The 12,194-nt window shown below is 58.1% G+C and overlaps 1 protein-coding gene across 1 annotated transcript; it reads left to right on the top strand.

Annotated features, from left to right (window-relative positions):
• Nucleotides 1–10,826: 10,826 nt before the first annotated feature.
• On the top strand, nt 10,827–11,892 carry CLDN3 (claudin 3). Its single transcript, XM_004620842.2, has one exon. It carries the CDS (start codon nt 10,981–10,983, stop codon nt 11,638–11,640), a length of 660 nt encoding a protein of 219 aa, XP_004620899.1. The 5' UTR covers nt 10,827–10,980; the 3' UTR covers nt 11,641–11,892.
• Nucleotides 11,893–12,194: the final 302 nt, after the last annotated feature.

The raw sequence follows: 12,194 nt of genomic DNA, 5'->3' as shown, positions 1-12,194 counted from the left end.
TTCAGGAATTATTCCTGGCGGTACTCGGGGGACCATGTGAGATGCTGGGAATCAAACCCGGGTCGGCCGCAAGGCAAATGCCCTCCCCGCTGTGCTATCGCTCCAGCCCTGCCACCCCACTTTGAGGGGGCAAATGGAGCCTCAATTCCTTTATTTTGGGGGATTGACGTTCACCCCCATTAAGGGTCAGGGCTTCCTCCTGGCTCTGGACTCAGAGATCACTTCTTGGCTGACTGGGGGGACCCTTACGTGGTGCTGGGGACTGAACCCGGGTCAGCCACGAGCAAGGCAAATGCTTTCGCTCTGGCTTCCAGGCCCAAATTCTTGTAGTGGAAAGTCGTGAGGAAGCCCCGGATATGTGCAGGGTCCAAACGCAGCAGCCAAGACGGAACGTGTGGATCAGGCCCAGGACAAGAGGAAAGTGCCCAGATGCCACTGACACCACGGTCCTCACGCGAAGAAGCTGGGAGCTCTTGGCCGGAGAGACAGAGTGGCAGTAGGGTGCCTGCCTTGCACACAGCACCACCTGTGGCCCCAGGCACCACGGGAGTGATCCTGAGCAGAGTCAGGAGTGAGCCCTCAGCACACTGGGTGTGGCTCCAAAGCTGGAAAGAGAGACAGAGACAGAGAGAGACAGAGAGAGACAGAGACAGAGAGACAGAGAGAAACAGAGACAGAGACAGAGAGAAACAGAGACAGAGAGACAGAGAGAGAGACAGAGAGAAACAGAGACAGAGACAGACAGAGAGACAGAGAGAGACAGAGAGAGACAGAGAGAGAGACAGAGAGAGAGAGAGAGAGGAAAAAAGGAAGAAACTGAGAGAGCTCAGAAATGGTCACTCCAGATGACAGAAATGCCAGTGATCAAAGATCATTTCCAGCTGATCATGGTGAAAATGATGATGTGAGACCTGAAGACTGTCCTTGAAGCCAACGGAAGAAAACTTCAGTAAAGAAAGAGAAGTTGTGGGAGGGCCTAGAGCGATAGCACAGCAGGGAGAGCATTTGCCTTGCACGCGGCCAGCCGACCCGGGTTCGATTCCCAGCATCCCATAGGGGCCCCTGAGCACTGCCAGGAGTAATTCCTGAGTGCAGAGCCAGGAGTATCCCCTGTGCATCGCCGGGTGTGACCCCCCCCCAAAAAAAAAGCAAAGATGGGGCCAAAGAGATAGTGCTGGGGTTAAGGCACTGGCCTCTAAGGCAACCGACCCTGAGTCTGTACCACCGGGCACTGCCAGGACTGACCCTCAGCACAGCCAGGTATGGCCCCAAACCAGAAACAAAAAAAGGAAGGAAGGAAGGCAAAAAAAGGAAAGGAAAAAAGGCAGATACCCCTTCCCCAGAAAAGTGAAGTTTAAAACGGAAATACAGTAACCAAAATGCAAGACACCGTGCACAGGCTTAGAAGCACAGACACAGCAGCAGGAGGGGGCCGGAGCGACAGTGCAATGCAGAGGGCATTTGCCTTGCACGCAGCCAGCCTGGGTTCCGTCCCCAGCATCTCACAAGGTCCCTGGAGCCCGCCAGGAGTAATTCCTGAACGCAGAGGCAGGAGTAATCCCTGAGCACCAGTGGGTGTGCACCCCCACAAAAATTAGTAACAGCAGGAAGAATGGATGGACCGAAGACAGAACAGAAATGGCCCCGTCTGGCTGGGGAGTAGCCCCCAGGGCAGGACTGAGCACAGGCTTGGGGACGCAGAAAGCCTGGATTTGATCCCTAGAGTCACATTTCCACGGAGCCCCTCTGGGAGCAACTCCCAAGCACAGAGCCAGGAGTAACACCCAAGCACTGGCAGGTACGGCCCCAGACACAAAAATAGAAGTGACCCACTCTGAGGCACGGAGCACAGACAGGCTGGGGAAACAGACAGGCCTCAGGAAGCCGCAGCCCACAGCAAAAGATTAGACAGTCGTGGGGCTGGAGCCATAGCACAGCGGGTAGGGCGTTTGCCTTGCACACGGCTGACCGGGGTTCGATTCCCAGCATCCCATATGGTCCCCCAAGCACCGCCAGGAGTAATTCCTGAGTGCAGAACCAGGAGTAACCCCTGTGCATCACCGGGTGTGACCCAAAAACAAAAAAGAAAAGATTAGACTGTCGTGTCATCAGAGCTGAGGAGAGGGGAGGGGCGGGCAGGACGGTCAGAATTCCTCACAACCCTGAACGTAGCTAAAAGAAACTCACTAGACCAAAGGGCCATGACGGGAGAGGGAAACGTGATCCCCAGCACCCTATGGTCCCCTAGCCCGAGAGGACAGCACGCTCCGAGCACAGAGCCTGGCGGGAGCCCTGAGCACCCCCGGGTGTGGCCCCCAAACCAAAGAAATTACTAAATAAAAATGAAAGAGGGAAACAGAACATCGGGAAGGAAAAGAAAGAGAGAGAGAGAGAGAGGAGAGAGAGAGAGAGAGAGAGAGAGAGAGAGAGAGAGAGAGAGAGAGAGAGAGAGGCCAGAGTGATAGTACAGCGGGGAGGGCGCTTGCCTTGCACACTCAGCTCGGGTTCGATCCCCAGTATTCCACATGAACTCAGGGAGCACTCATGGTGAGTTCAGGGGACCATCTGGGGTGCCAAGAATTGAATCCAGGTCCGCTGTGTGCAAGGCAAGCACGCTACTCTCTGTACTGTCAGTCCGGCCCCAACACAAGAAGCACAAGTATCTTTTACATTAAAAACCTTACAGCCTGATGTGTTTCTGAATATGCAAAGAGGAAATATTTAAGACAGTCATATTCTAGGGGCCAGAGAGATAGTACAGGCGATACGACAGAAGGTCTTCAGGAGGCTCACACCGGTTTGATCCCAGGCACCACAGCTCCCAGGCACTGCCAGCAGGGGTCAGTAGTGAGCATAGAGCAGGAATAACTCCCTTTCCCTCCTGCCCCCCAACCCACCACCCCCCGCCTCTCAGGAAGGAAGAAAGGAAGGAAGGAGGGAAGGAGGGAGGGAGGGAAGGAAGGAAGGAGGGAAGGAAGGAAGGAAGGAAGGAAGGAAGGAAGGAAGGAAGGAAGGAAGGAAGGAAGGAAGGAAGGAAGGAAGGAAGGAAGGAAGGGAGGGAGGGAGGGAGAGAGGGAGGGAGGGAGAGAGGGAGGGAGGGAGGGAGGGAAGGGAGGGGGGAGGGAGGGAAGGAAGGAAGGAAGGAAGGAAGGAAGGAAGGAAGGAAGGAAGGAAGGAAGGAAGGAAGGAAGGAAGGAAGGAAGGAAGGGAGGGAGGGAGGGAGGGAGAGAGGAAGGGAGGGAGAGAGGGAGGGAGGGAGGGAAGGGAGGGAAGGAAGGAGGGAGGGAGGGAAGGAGGGAGAGAAGGAAGGAAGGAAGACAGGATGGAGGGAGGGAGGGAGGGAAGGAGGGAGGAAAAAAGGAAAAAAGAAAAGGAAAGGGAAAGAAAAGAAAGTTAAGGTAAAGAGAAGGGAAGGGAAAGGAGTGGCTGGGCCAGAGCTATAACACAGCAGGTGGGGCGCTTGCTTTGCATACGGGGGACTTGGGCTCGATCCCCTCCCTGGCATCCCATATGGTGTCCCAAGCATTGTCTGAAATAATTCCTGAGTGCAGAGCCAGGAGTAATTGCTGGGCGTAGCCCAGGAACAAAAAAGAAAAAGAAAAAAAAAAGTAAAGAATGGTGGAAGGGAGGAAGGGAAGATGGGAGAAAGAAGAAAGAAAAAAGAAAGCAGAAGGAAGGAGGGAAGAAGGAAGGAAGGAAGGGAGAAGGAGAAAGGAAGGAGGAGGAAGGAGGAAGGAAAGGAAGAACCACTTAGAAAAAGTGAGAGAGAAAAGGCCCTCCCCACGCTGCAGCTGTGGCGCCTCCCGATTGTTCTTTCTCCCGCTCATGCGTGACCTTGGACAGGCACTGCCCTGCCCAGTCTCCAGGGCACCCCAGCTTTCTGGTATCGGCCATAAATCTGTGACACTATTTCCTTTGTGTCACTGTGCTGAAACTGTGCCTTCAACCAAAGCAATACTCAGAGTTTCACTTTCCCTTAGGGATTGCTCCCCGGTGAAGGGGGCCCCTGGGCAGTACTGGGGGGGGCCAGAGACTGAGCCCGGAGGTGCTGGCCGCAGGCAAGCACAGGCTCATGCACTAGGGGTCCTCGACCAGCTCCGGGGAAACCTGCAGTCTCTGGACTCAGGACACGGCTTGGCTTCTTAGCAGGCGGGCCCTTGATCAGTCCACATTTCAGGATGGAGCGAAATGCAGGTTCTTTCCATAGGACAAGATCGAGCCCATCTTTTATTATTGTTATTATTTTTTGGGGGGGGTCACACCCGGCGATGCACAGGGATCACTCCTGGCTCTTCACTCAGGAATCACCCCTGGCGGTGCTCAGGGGACCATATGGGATGCTGGGATTCGAACCGGGGTTGGCCGCGTGCAAGGCAAACGCCCTACCCGCTGTGCTATCACTCCAGCCCCTTATTGTTATTATTATTATTATTGTTACAAAGATGTTCATTGTTGGGTTTCAGACACACAATGTTCCAACACTCATCCCTCCACCAGTGTCTATTTTCCCACTATCCCCAGCTTCCCCCCTCTCACCCTGACTCTGACAAACGCGTCCCCGCACTCTCTCTGTCTGTCTGTCTGTCCGTCTGTCTGTCTGTCTGTCTGTCTCTCTCTTTCTCTCTCTCTCTCTCTCTCTCTCTGCACTGTTTGCGATACAGGTACTGAGAGATTATTATTATAAACATTTAATTGTTTATTTATTTATTTATTATATTTATTATTTAATAAATAATAAATAATAATAAATAAACAATAATAAATTGTTTATTTATTATTTATTATAAAAAATTATCAACACTTGGGAAAGAACACAAGTCCTCACACATTCCTCTGGAAGCAAACTGGAAAGCAGAAGCAGAGGGACTGGAGCCCAGTGGAGAGGGCGCGGGCCTTGCCAAAGCTGACCCAGGTTCAGTCCCTGGCATCCCACAGGGCTCTCTGAGCTCTGCCAGGAGTGATCCCTGAGCTCAGGAGCCAACTTTGTTTACAAAACAAATATGAAAGCAGCCACAGAAATGAAAAAGACAATACCCCAAACACGCAAATGCATCAAACTGCTACATGCAAAGTCAGTATTTCTGGGTTTTTTTTTTTTTTTTTTTTTTAGTTTTTGGGTCACACCTGGCGATGCACAGGGGTTACTCCTGGCTCTGCACTCAGGAATTACTCCTGGCGGTGCTCGGGGGACCATATGGGATGCTGGGATTTGAACCCAGGTCGACCGCGTGCAAGGCAAACACCCTACCCGCTATGCTATCACTCCAGCCCCAAGTCAGTATTTCTGGAGGCAACAAGGCATTTCTATAGAGTTGATAGCTTTGAAACAAAATTCACAAGTCAGTGTGGCTGGAGGGGTAGTACAGTAGGGAGGGCATTTGCCTCAGGCGCGGCCAACGTGGGTTCAATTCCTGGCATCCCATAGGGTCCTCCAAGCACTGCCAGGAGTGACTCCTGAGAGCAGAGCCAGGATACCCCTGAGTATCACTGGGTATGCCTGAAAAACTAAAACTAAAATAAACAGACCAAACACAGATCAATTATAAATCGTACTATAATTTCAGTCGTACAATGACACACCTTGACATCTCTCCCAGCTCCTGCCCATCCCTCGCCACCAGAGTCTGTTTCTTCTGATCTCCCAGCACGAGCATGCAGGGTCTGGGGTTCTGTTCTTGGAGAAACTGTGGGGGCTACACCTGGAGCACGCGGCCCGCCTGGAATCACGCTCGGCTTCCTGGAGGGGACCTGGTGTGTGTCTCTTGCCCCGGCTGATCTTTCTCTCAGAGTCAGGGAGAAAGTTCAAGTGCTCAAGTCCAAGCCTGGTCTTCAAGAGACGCTGATTCGCGCCTCTGACACTGTGTGGACGCCCGCCCCACTGCACCTCACACCACCAGGAGGGGTTCTGGGCTCCCCAAGAACAGGTTAAAAAAAAAATAAGTGATCCATAGCCAGAGTATCACAGGGGAAGCTCTTGCATTACGTGCAACCAATTCAGGTTCCATTTCCTGTGCCACGAATCGTCCCCTGATCCCCGCAGGATCCGCAGTGACCCTTGAGCACAGAACCAGGAGTAAGCCCTGAGCACAGCCAAGCACGGAAGGAAAAAAATGGGTCAGGGCAATAGTAGAGTGGAGAGGATAGCGGGGACGGCGTTTGCTTTGCATGCAGCCAGCCGACCTAGGTTCGATCCTTGGCAGCCCATATCGTCCCTCAAGCACTGTCAGGAGTAATTCCCAAGTGCAGAACCAGAACCCTGAGCATCACTGGTTTGTTTTGGCTGTGGCCCCAAAACAAAAACTAAAAGAAGAGAAGAAAGGGGATGGGCACCTAGCAGCGGGGGGCCTGGAGAGGCTGGGCAGGGGGCAGGGCTCTTGCCTTGCAGGCAGCTGATCCCAGTCCATTTCCTGGAAGCAATGATCCCCAGGTCAGTGCTGGACAGGCCCCAGTTGGCGCTTTCTGAGCAGTGTGAATGATATCTCAATAAAGTGAATAAAAATATCTCCTGGGGGCCAAAGCCATAGTATCACTGGTAGAGCACTTGTCTTGCGCAAAATTGACCGGGGTTGGGGATCCCCAACACCCATTATGGTCCCCTGAGCCTGCCAGGAGTGATTCCTGAGTGTAGAGCCAGGAGTAAGTCCTGACATCACTGGGTGTGACCCAAAAATCAAACACACAATAATAATAATAGCACTGTTGCACTGTCGTCCCATTGTTCATCGATTTGCTCGAGCGGGCACCAGTAACGTCTCCATTGTGAGACTTGTTGTTACTGTTTTTGGCATATCAAATACGCCATGGGTAGCTTGCCAGGCTCTGCCGTGCGGGCGGGATACTCTCGGTAGCTTGCCGGGCTCTCCGAGGGGGATGGAGGAATTGAACCTGGGTTGGCCGAGTGCAAGGCAAGCAACGCCCTACCCGCTGTGCTGGCGTTCCACCAGTGCTCTTGGGAGGCATTATATGTGTGGGTGGAGAGAAATGTCAGCCAGGGCAAGAGACAGACTCCCCCCAGACTCGCCCATACACCAGGTCCCCCACAGGAAGCAGAGGGTGATTTTAGGTGGGCTGCGTGCTCCAGACCCCACAGTTTCTCCAAGAACAGAACCCCAGACCCTGCATGCTCGTGCTGGGAGATCAGAGGAAACAGGGCTCTGGTGGCAAGGGATGGGCAGGAGCTGGAAAAGATGTCAAGGTGTCTTGGCTAGAAGGGTGCGTGTGTGTGTGTGTGTGTGTGTGTGTGTGTGTGTGTGTGTGTGTTCAGGCAAAGGCTCAACACTGTACTATCTCTCTGGCCCCTCTGGGCATTTTTTAGCTAATGACCTGACTGTAGACCAGCTTGCTGACTGACATCACCATGGCTCCAAGTCATCCTACACGGCATTGTGTGCAGAGCGTTGTTCCTTGTTGGCAGCTGAATACTATTCCACTCAGCAACTAACTGGAGCACATTTGGCTTCTGTCCCTTGACAGATATTTAGTTATTCCCACTGTTTGAGCTTCCGTGAAGTTTGCTGCTTTGAACATTGTATTTGGTCTTTCGTTTTGGTTGGTTTGGGCTTGGGTTTTGGCTGTGGGGCCACCCCTAGCAGTGCTCAGGGCTTACTCCTGGCTCTGTGCTCAGGGATCACTCCTGGTGGGTCCCTAGGGGTACTGGGAATCAAACTCAGGTTGGCTGCATGCGAGGCAAGAGCCCTGCCCTGTACTATCCAAATATCAGATTGGCTTTGCTGTGCACAGGTTTGGATCTCTGTGGAGTAAAGGCCGAGCCCCGGGAGCCGCTTCAGCACCCATGGGTGCTCCCCTCAGCAGCAGCAGGCTGGGGATGGCTCTGTGTCCTTCCAATTTCAATACATGTGCTGCCGAAGAGAGGGGAGGGTGGGAAGATGGCTCAAAGCCTGGGGTGTACGCTCCGCACACGCCAGCCTCCCACGGGGTCCCCCGACACCCTTCACATGCTCTGCACCTCTAGGCAGGAACCTCAGACCCAGGGACACACGAAGGCAGCCGATATGTCCCTGGCCGCCATCTCCCAAGCACTGGCCACACGCGCTGGTGTCTGCCTTTGAGTTCAGCCAGCCCCGAGGAGGCGCCAGCCCGTGGGGGTTTGGTTTCATGGGGAATGGCCCCCCGGCATGCCCTTACGGCCAGTCCGAGGCGGGCATTATCTATCGGGAGGGTCTGTGCTGTTCTTTCGCCATGACCGAGCTGTATTTTTATCTTCGTCGCTGACTTGGAAGATCCACACAGATATTGGAAGCAAAAAAGCTGGTTGGGGCTGTTTGCCCGGAGCCCGAGTCTTCTCTGCAGAGGAACCTGAAGTTTGGCCCCGGGGCAGCGCACGGCCTGTCCTCTTGGCCTCCTCTCCTCCAGGCCCTGCCAGCAGGCCGCCTCCCGCAGGCTCAGGGTCAACCACCCTTTCCTGCCCGTCCTCCCCACAGACAGAGAAGCTGAGGCTCGGGGTGGACACAGAATTTGTTCTGCCCAACGGAGCAGACGTCCAGCTCTGGGGAGTCAGTCCCTCCGGCCGCGCCCGTGCCCGTGGGCATGCCCCGGCTGCAGAGCGCCACGCTTTTTGCATGCTGGAGGCCCGGGTTCCATTCCTGCCACCACATGGACCCCCCCGATTATAGGGAAACCTTATGAGTTGGAAATAGCCCCTGACCACCACCATGTGACCCCCAACCTAAAGTAAACAGAACCAGAGATGTAGAATTTACACGTGGTCCGCCCTGGATCCATCCCTGGCACCTCATATGTTCCCCTCCCCGACCCCTGCAAGCAGCCAGGAATAAACCCTGAGTACCACCAGGTGTGGCTGCCACCAAAATAATAAAAATAGGGGCTGGAGTGATAGCACAGTGGGTAGGGCGTTTGCCTTGCAAGCGGCCAACCCAGGTTCAATTCCGCCAGGAATAACTCCTGACGGTGTAACCAGGAGTAGTGTAACCAGGAGTAGCCAGGAGTAACAGAGCCAAGAGTAACCCCTGTGCATCACCGGGCGTGACCCTAAAAGCAAAAATAAATAAATAGATGAAAATAAAAGACACAGCCACGCAACCGTACAGCAGGGAGGGCGCTTGCCTTGCTCGTGACCAACCCAGGTTTGATCCCCAGCATCCCTTATGGTCGCCCCGGGCCACCCCCAAGTGCCACCAGGAGTAATTCCTGAGAGCAGAGCTAGAAGTAACACCTGAGCATACCTGGGTATGGCCCCCAAACAAAACACACACAAAAAAAAGAAAGAAAAAGCTAGAGCCCCAGCAGTGGGTGACCAGGGGCTGGGTTGCTCAGGCTCCCCCAGGGCACCCCCTCACCCAGTACTGGCTGAGCCCTCTGGCCAGGCACTCCCAGCCCTGCCCAGCCCATCCCCAATCCGCCCTGCCCAGGACCTTTGCCCGAGCGAGAACTAGGACCCTTTTCCACGTCCCTTCCTCTTTGTCTGCTGGCCGTGGGCCCTGAGGTTCCAGGCGGCAGGACACCCACGCAGTGATCTGAGAGCCGGGGGCCCACGCACCGCGACCCGAGGTGCAGGGGGTTCTGTCCATTACAGATCCCTCTGCCCCGGGGGGAGGGGGGGTCAGCCAGGTCGGCCTGCGGGGGGCCCAGGCAGAGGCCCAGGTGACTCTTCCTGGGGAAAGCCTCCCGCATCAGCTCCCCTTAAGCACCCCCCACACGCCTCCTATGTATGAGGGGATACCGCAGGGAACCACACTGGCACAGATCTTCTCCCAGGGGGAGCTTCTGCCTGTCCCCATGGAGCTGGCATTCTAGAGCTAAGAGAGAGAGCACGAAAATAAAAAAAACTCCAGAATGGGGAAGCTGGGGGTAGACACCAAGGCGAAGAAATAGCAAAACGGGCGGGACGCCGTGGGCTGAGGAGGGACTGAGGTTTTCAACAGTGGGCTCAGGACGGGTCTCCCAGGAAGCAGAACCCCCGAAAAGGAGGGAGGCTCGGGCGGGGGAGCAGGGAGTCTGGGGTGCGGTCCAGAGATGCCCTAGGGGAAGGAGCAGAGGGGAGGGGGTGGTGGGGGTGGGATGCAAGGCCGGGGTCGTTCCCCCGGGGCCGCTCTGCGGGGGTCTAGGCGGGAGGAGGCACAGCCCGGGTCTGGGGGCGGCCAGGACGTGGCACCGAACGTTTCTTTCGGCGGCCGCGCCTCCTTCGCCCCTGGGGTCATTAAGGAGGATCCGGGCGCTGACTCGCGGCTCGGAGGGAAGATGCAAACAAGGAAACTGGCTGGGGAAGAGAAGGGTGGGGGCGCCCCAAGGAGGAGGGGTGCGGGAGCAGTTCAGCTAGAGGGATCCGGGGGCGCCCAGACTTCCAGGGCCGCGCCCGCCCTCCGCGGGCCGGATCGGGCCGGGATCGGGCGGGAGCCGGGGGGACGCGGAGCAGGTGCGCGGCTCGGCGCTCGCGGAAACGGCCGCGGCCACGCCCCCGAGCCCGGCGGCGTCCAGGCGCCCGGCGGGCAGCGGGCAGCGGGCAGCGCCCCTCCGCACGCCCCCGGTGGCGGGTGTCCCGCCCCCCGCGCCCCATCCCCCGGCCCGCCAGGGAGGCGCGCGTTCCCGGGCGTGCGGGCGCGGGGCGGAGGCGAGGGCCGGGCTCGCCCTCTCGGCGCCCCCACCCCACCCCCAGCCCGCGCTGTTGCGCCACTCCTGGCCAAGTCCGGCCTCTCCGGGCGCTCGAAGGTGGGAAAAGGGGCCACGTCACTGTCCCCGGGCCCGGCGGAGCTGGGCTCCGCCCCCCGCCCCTGCGGGCGCGCGGGGCCGGACTAGGGCTCACCGGTCCCTGCCCAGGGCCAGCGCAGTCGCCGCCGCGCGCCCGCAAAGCCACAGGCAGGTGCCGGGGCCGCCGAGCCGTCAGCGCGCGCCGTCCGTGCGGCCTCTCCGTGGGCGCGTCCCGCTCCCGCCCCGGCGCGCCGTCGTCCCCCTTCCCCGCCGTCCGTCGAGCCGCCGGCCGAAGCCGGCTCGGGCGCCGCAGCCATGTCCATGGGCCTGGAGATCACGGGCACCTCGCTGGCCGTGCTGGGCTGGCTGGGCACGATCATGTGCTGCGCGCTGCCCATGTGGCGCGTGTCGGCCTTCATCGGCAGCAGCATCATCACGGCGCAGACCATCTGGGAGGGCCTGTGGATGAACTGCGTGGTGCAGAGCACCGGGCAGATGCAGTGCAAGATGTACGACTCGCTGCTGGCGCTGCCGCAGGACCTGCAGGCGGCCCGCGCGCTGCTGGTGGTCGCCATCCTGCTGGCCGCCTTCGGGCTCCTCGTGGCGCTCGTGGGCGCCCAGTGCACCAACTGCGTGCAGGACGACACGGCCAAGGCCAAGATCACCATCGTGGCGGGCGTGCTCTTCCTGCTGGCCGCGCTGCTCACCCTCGTGCCCGTGTCCTGGTCGGCCAACACCATCATCCGGGACTTCTACAACCCGCTGGTGCCCGAGGCGCAGAAGCGCGAGATGGGCGCGGGCCTGTACGTGGGCTGGGCGGCCGCGGCGCTGCAGCTGCTGGGGGGCGCGCTGCTCTGCTGCTCGTGCCCGCCGCGGGACAAGTACGCGCCCACCAAGATCGTCTACTCGGCGCCGCGCTCGGCCGCGCCGCACACGGCCGCCAGCACCTCCTACGACCGCAAGGACTACGTCTGAGCCCCGAGCGCGTCCCCCCCGCCCCCCGACGGCGGGCAAATCTTCGGCCAGACTGGGAGGGGCCGGCCGAGCTCCCGGAGTCCCGGCCGCGGCGCCCGCGCGAGCAGAGCCGGGGAGCCCAGAGACCCACCCGCACGGACAAAGGAGCCTCACCCTTTCGGATCGCGGCGCCGCGGGGGGCCGTGTCGCCCCGGGCTCGCTCTCTCGGCGCGCAGCCTCCCACCCCATCCCCCAAACCCTGCCTTGCTTGGGCAGGACCCCCGCAGCCTTGCAAAGGGGCCACTTCGTATTTTTCAATAAAAGCCTTTTCGTTTTGCACTGGCGGGCGCGCTTCCTTGTCCCCGGCGCGCGCGGGTGGGCCGCCCACCTCCTTGCAGACAGCCTCTGCGAGAAAGGTGGGTCTGGGCTGCCCGGGGGTCGCTTAGAGAAGGACAGAGGTGCGGGCGTGTGAGCTGAGGCAGGTGCTGTGTCTGCTGCTCTCCCCCGGGCTTTCGGACCGGGAAGATCCCGATCCGGGTGGGCCAAGGGGCCGGGAATGCGGGGTGGGGCGTTCC

The sequence above is a fragment of the Sorex araneus genome, chromosome 4 (genome assembly GCF_027595985.1).
Source record: "Sorex araneus isolate mSorAra2 chromosome 4, mSorAra2.pri, whole genome shotgun sequence".
NCBI lineage: Eukaryota > Metazoa > Chordata > Mammalia > Eulipotyphla > Soricidae > Sorex > Sorex araneus.
This window is presented reverse-complemented; position numbering and strand designations above follow the sequence as displayed.

Bases quoted from the DNA above. Each gene is read 5' to 3' on its own strand.
- CLDN3 (XM_004620842.2), top strand. From the start codon at position 10,981: ATGTCCATGGGCCTGGAGATCACGGGCACCTCGCTGGCCGTGCTGGGC.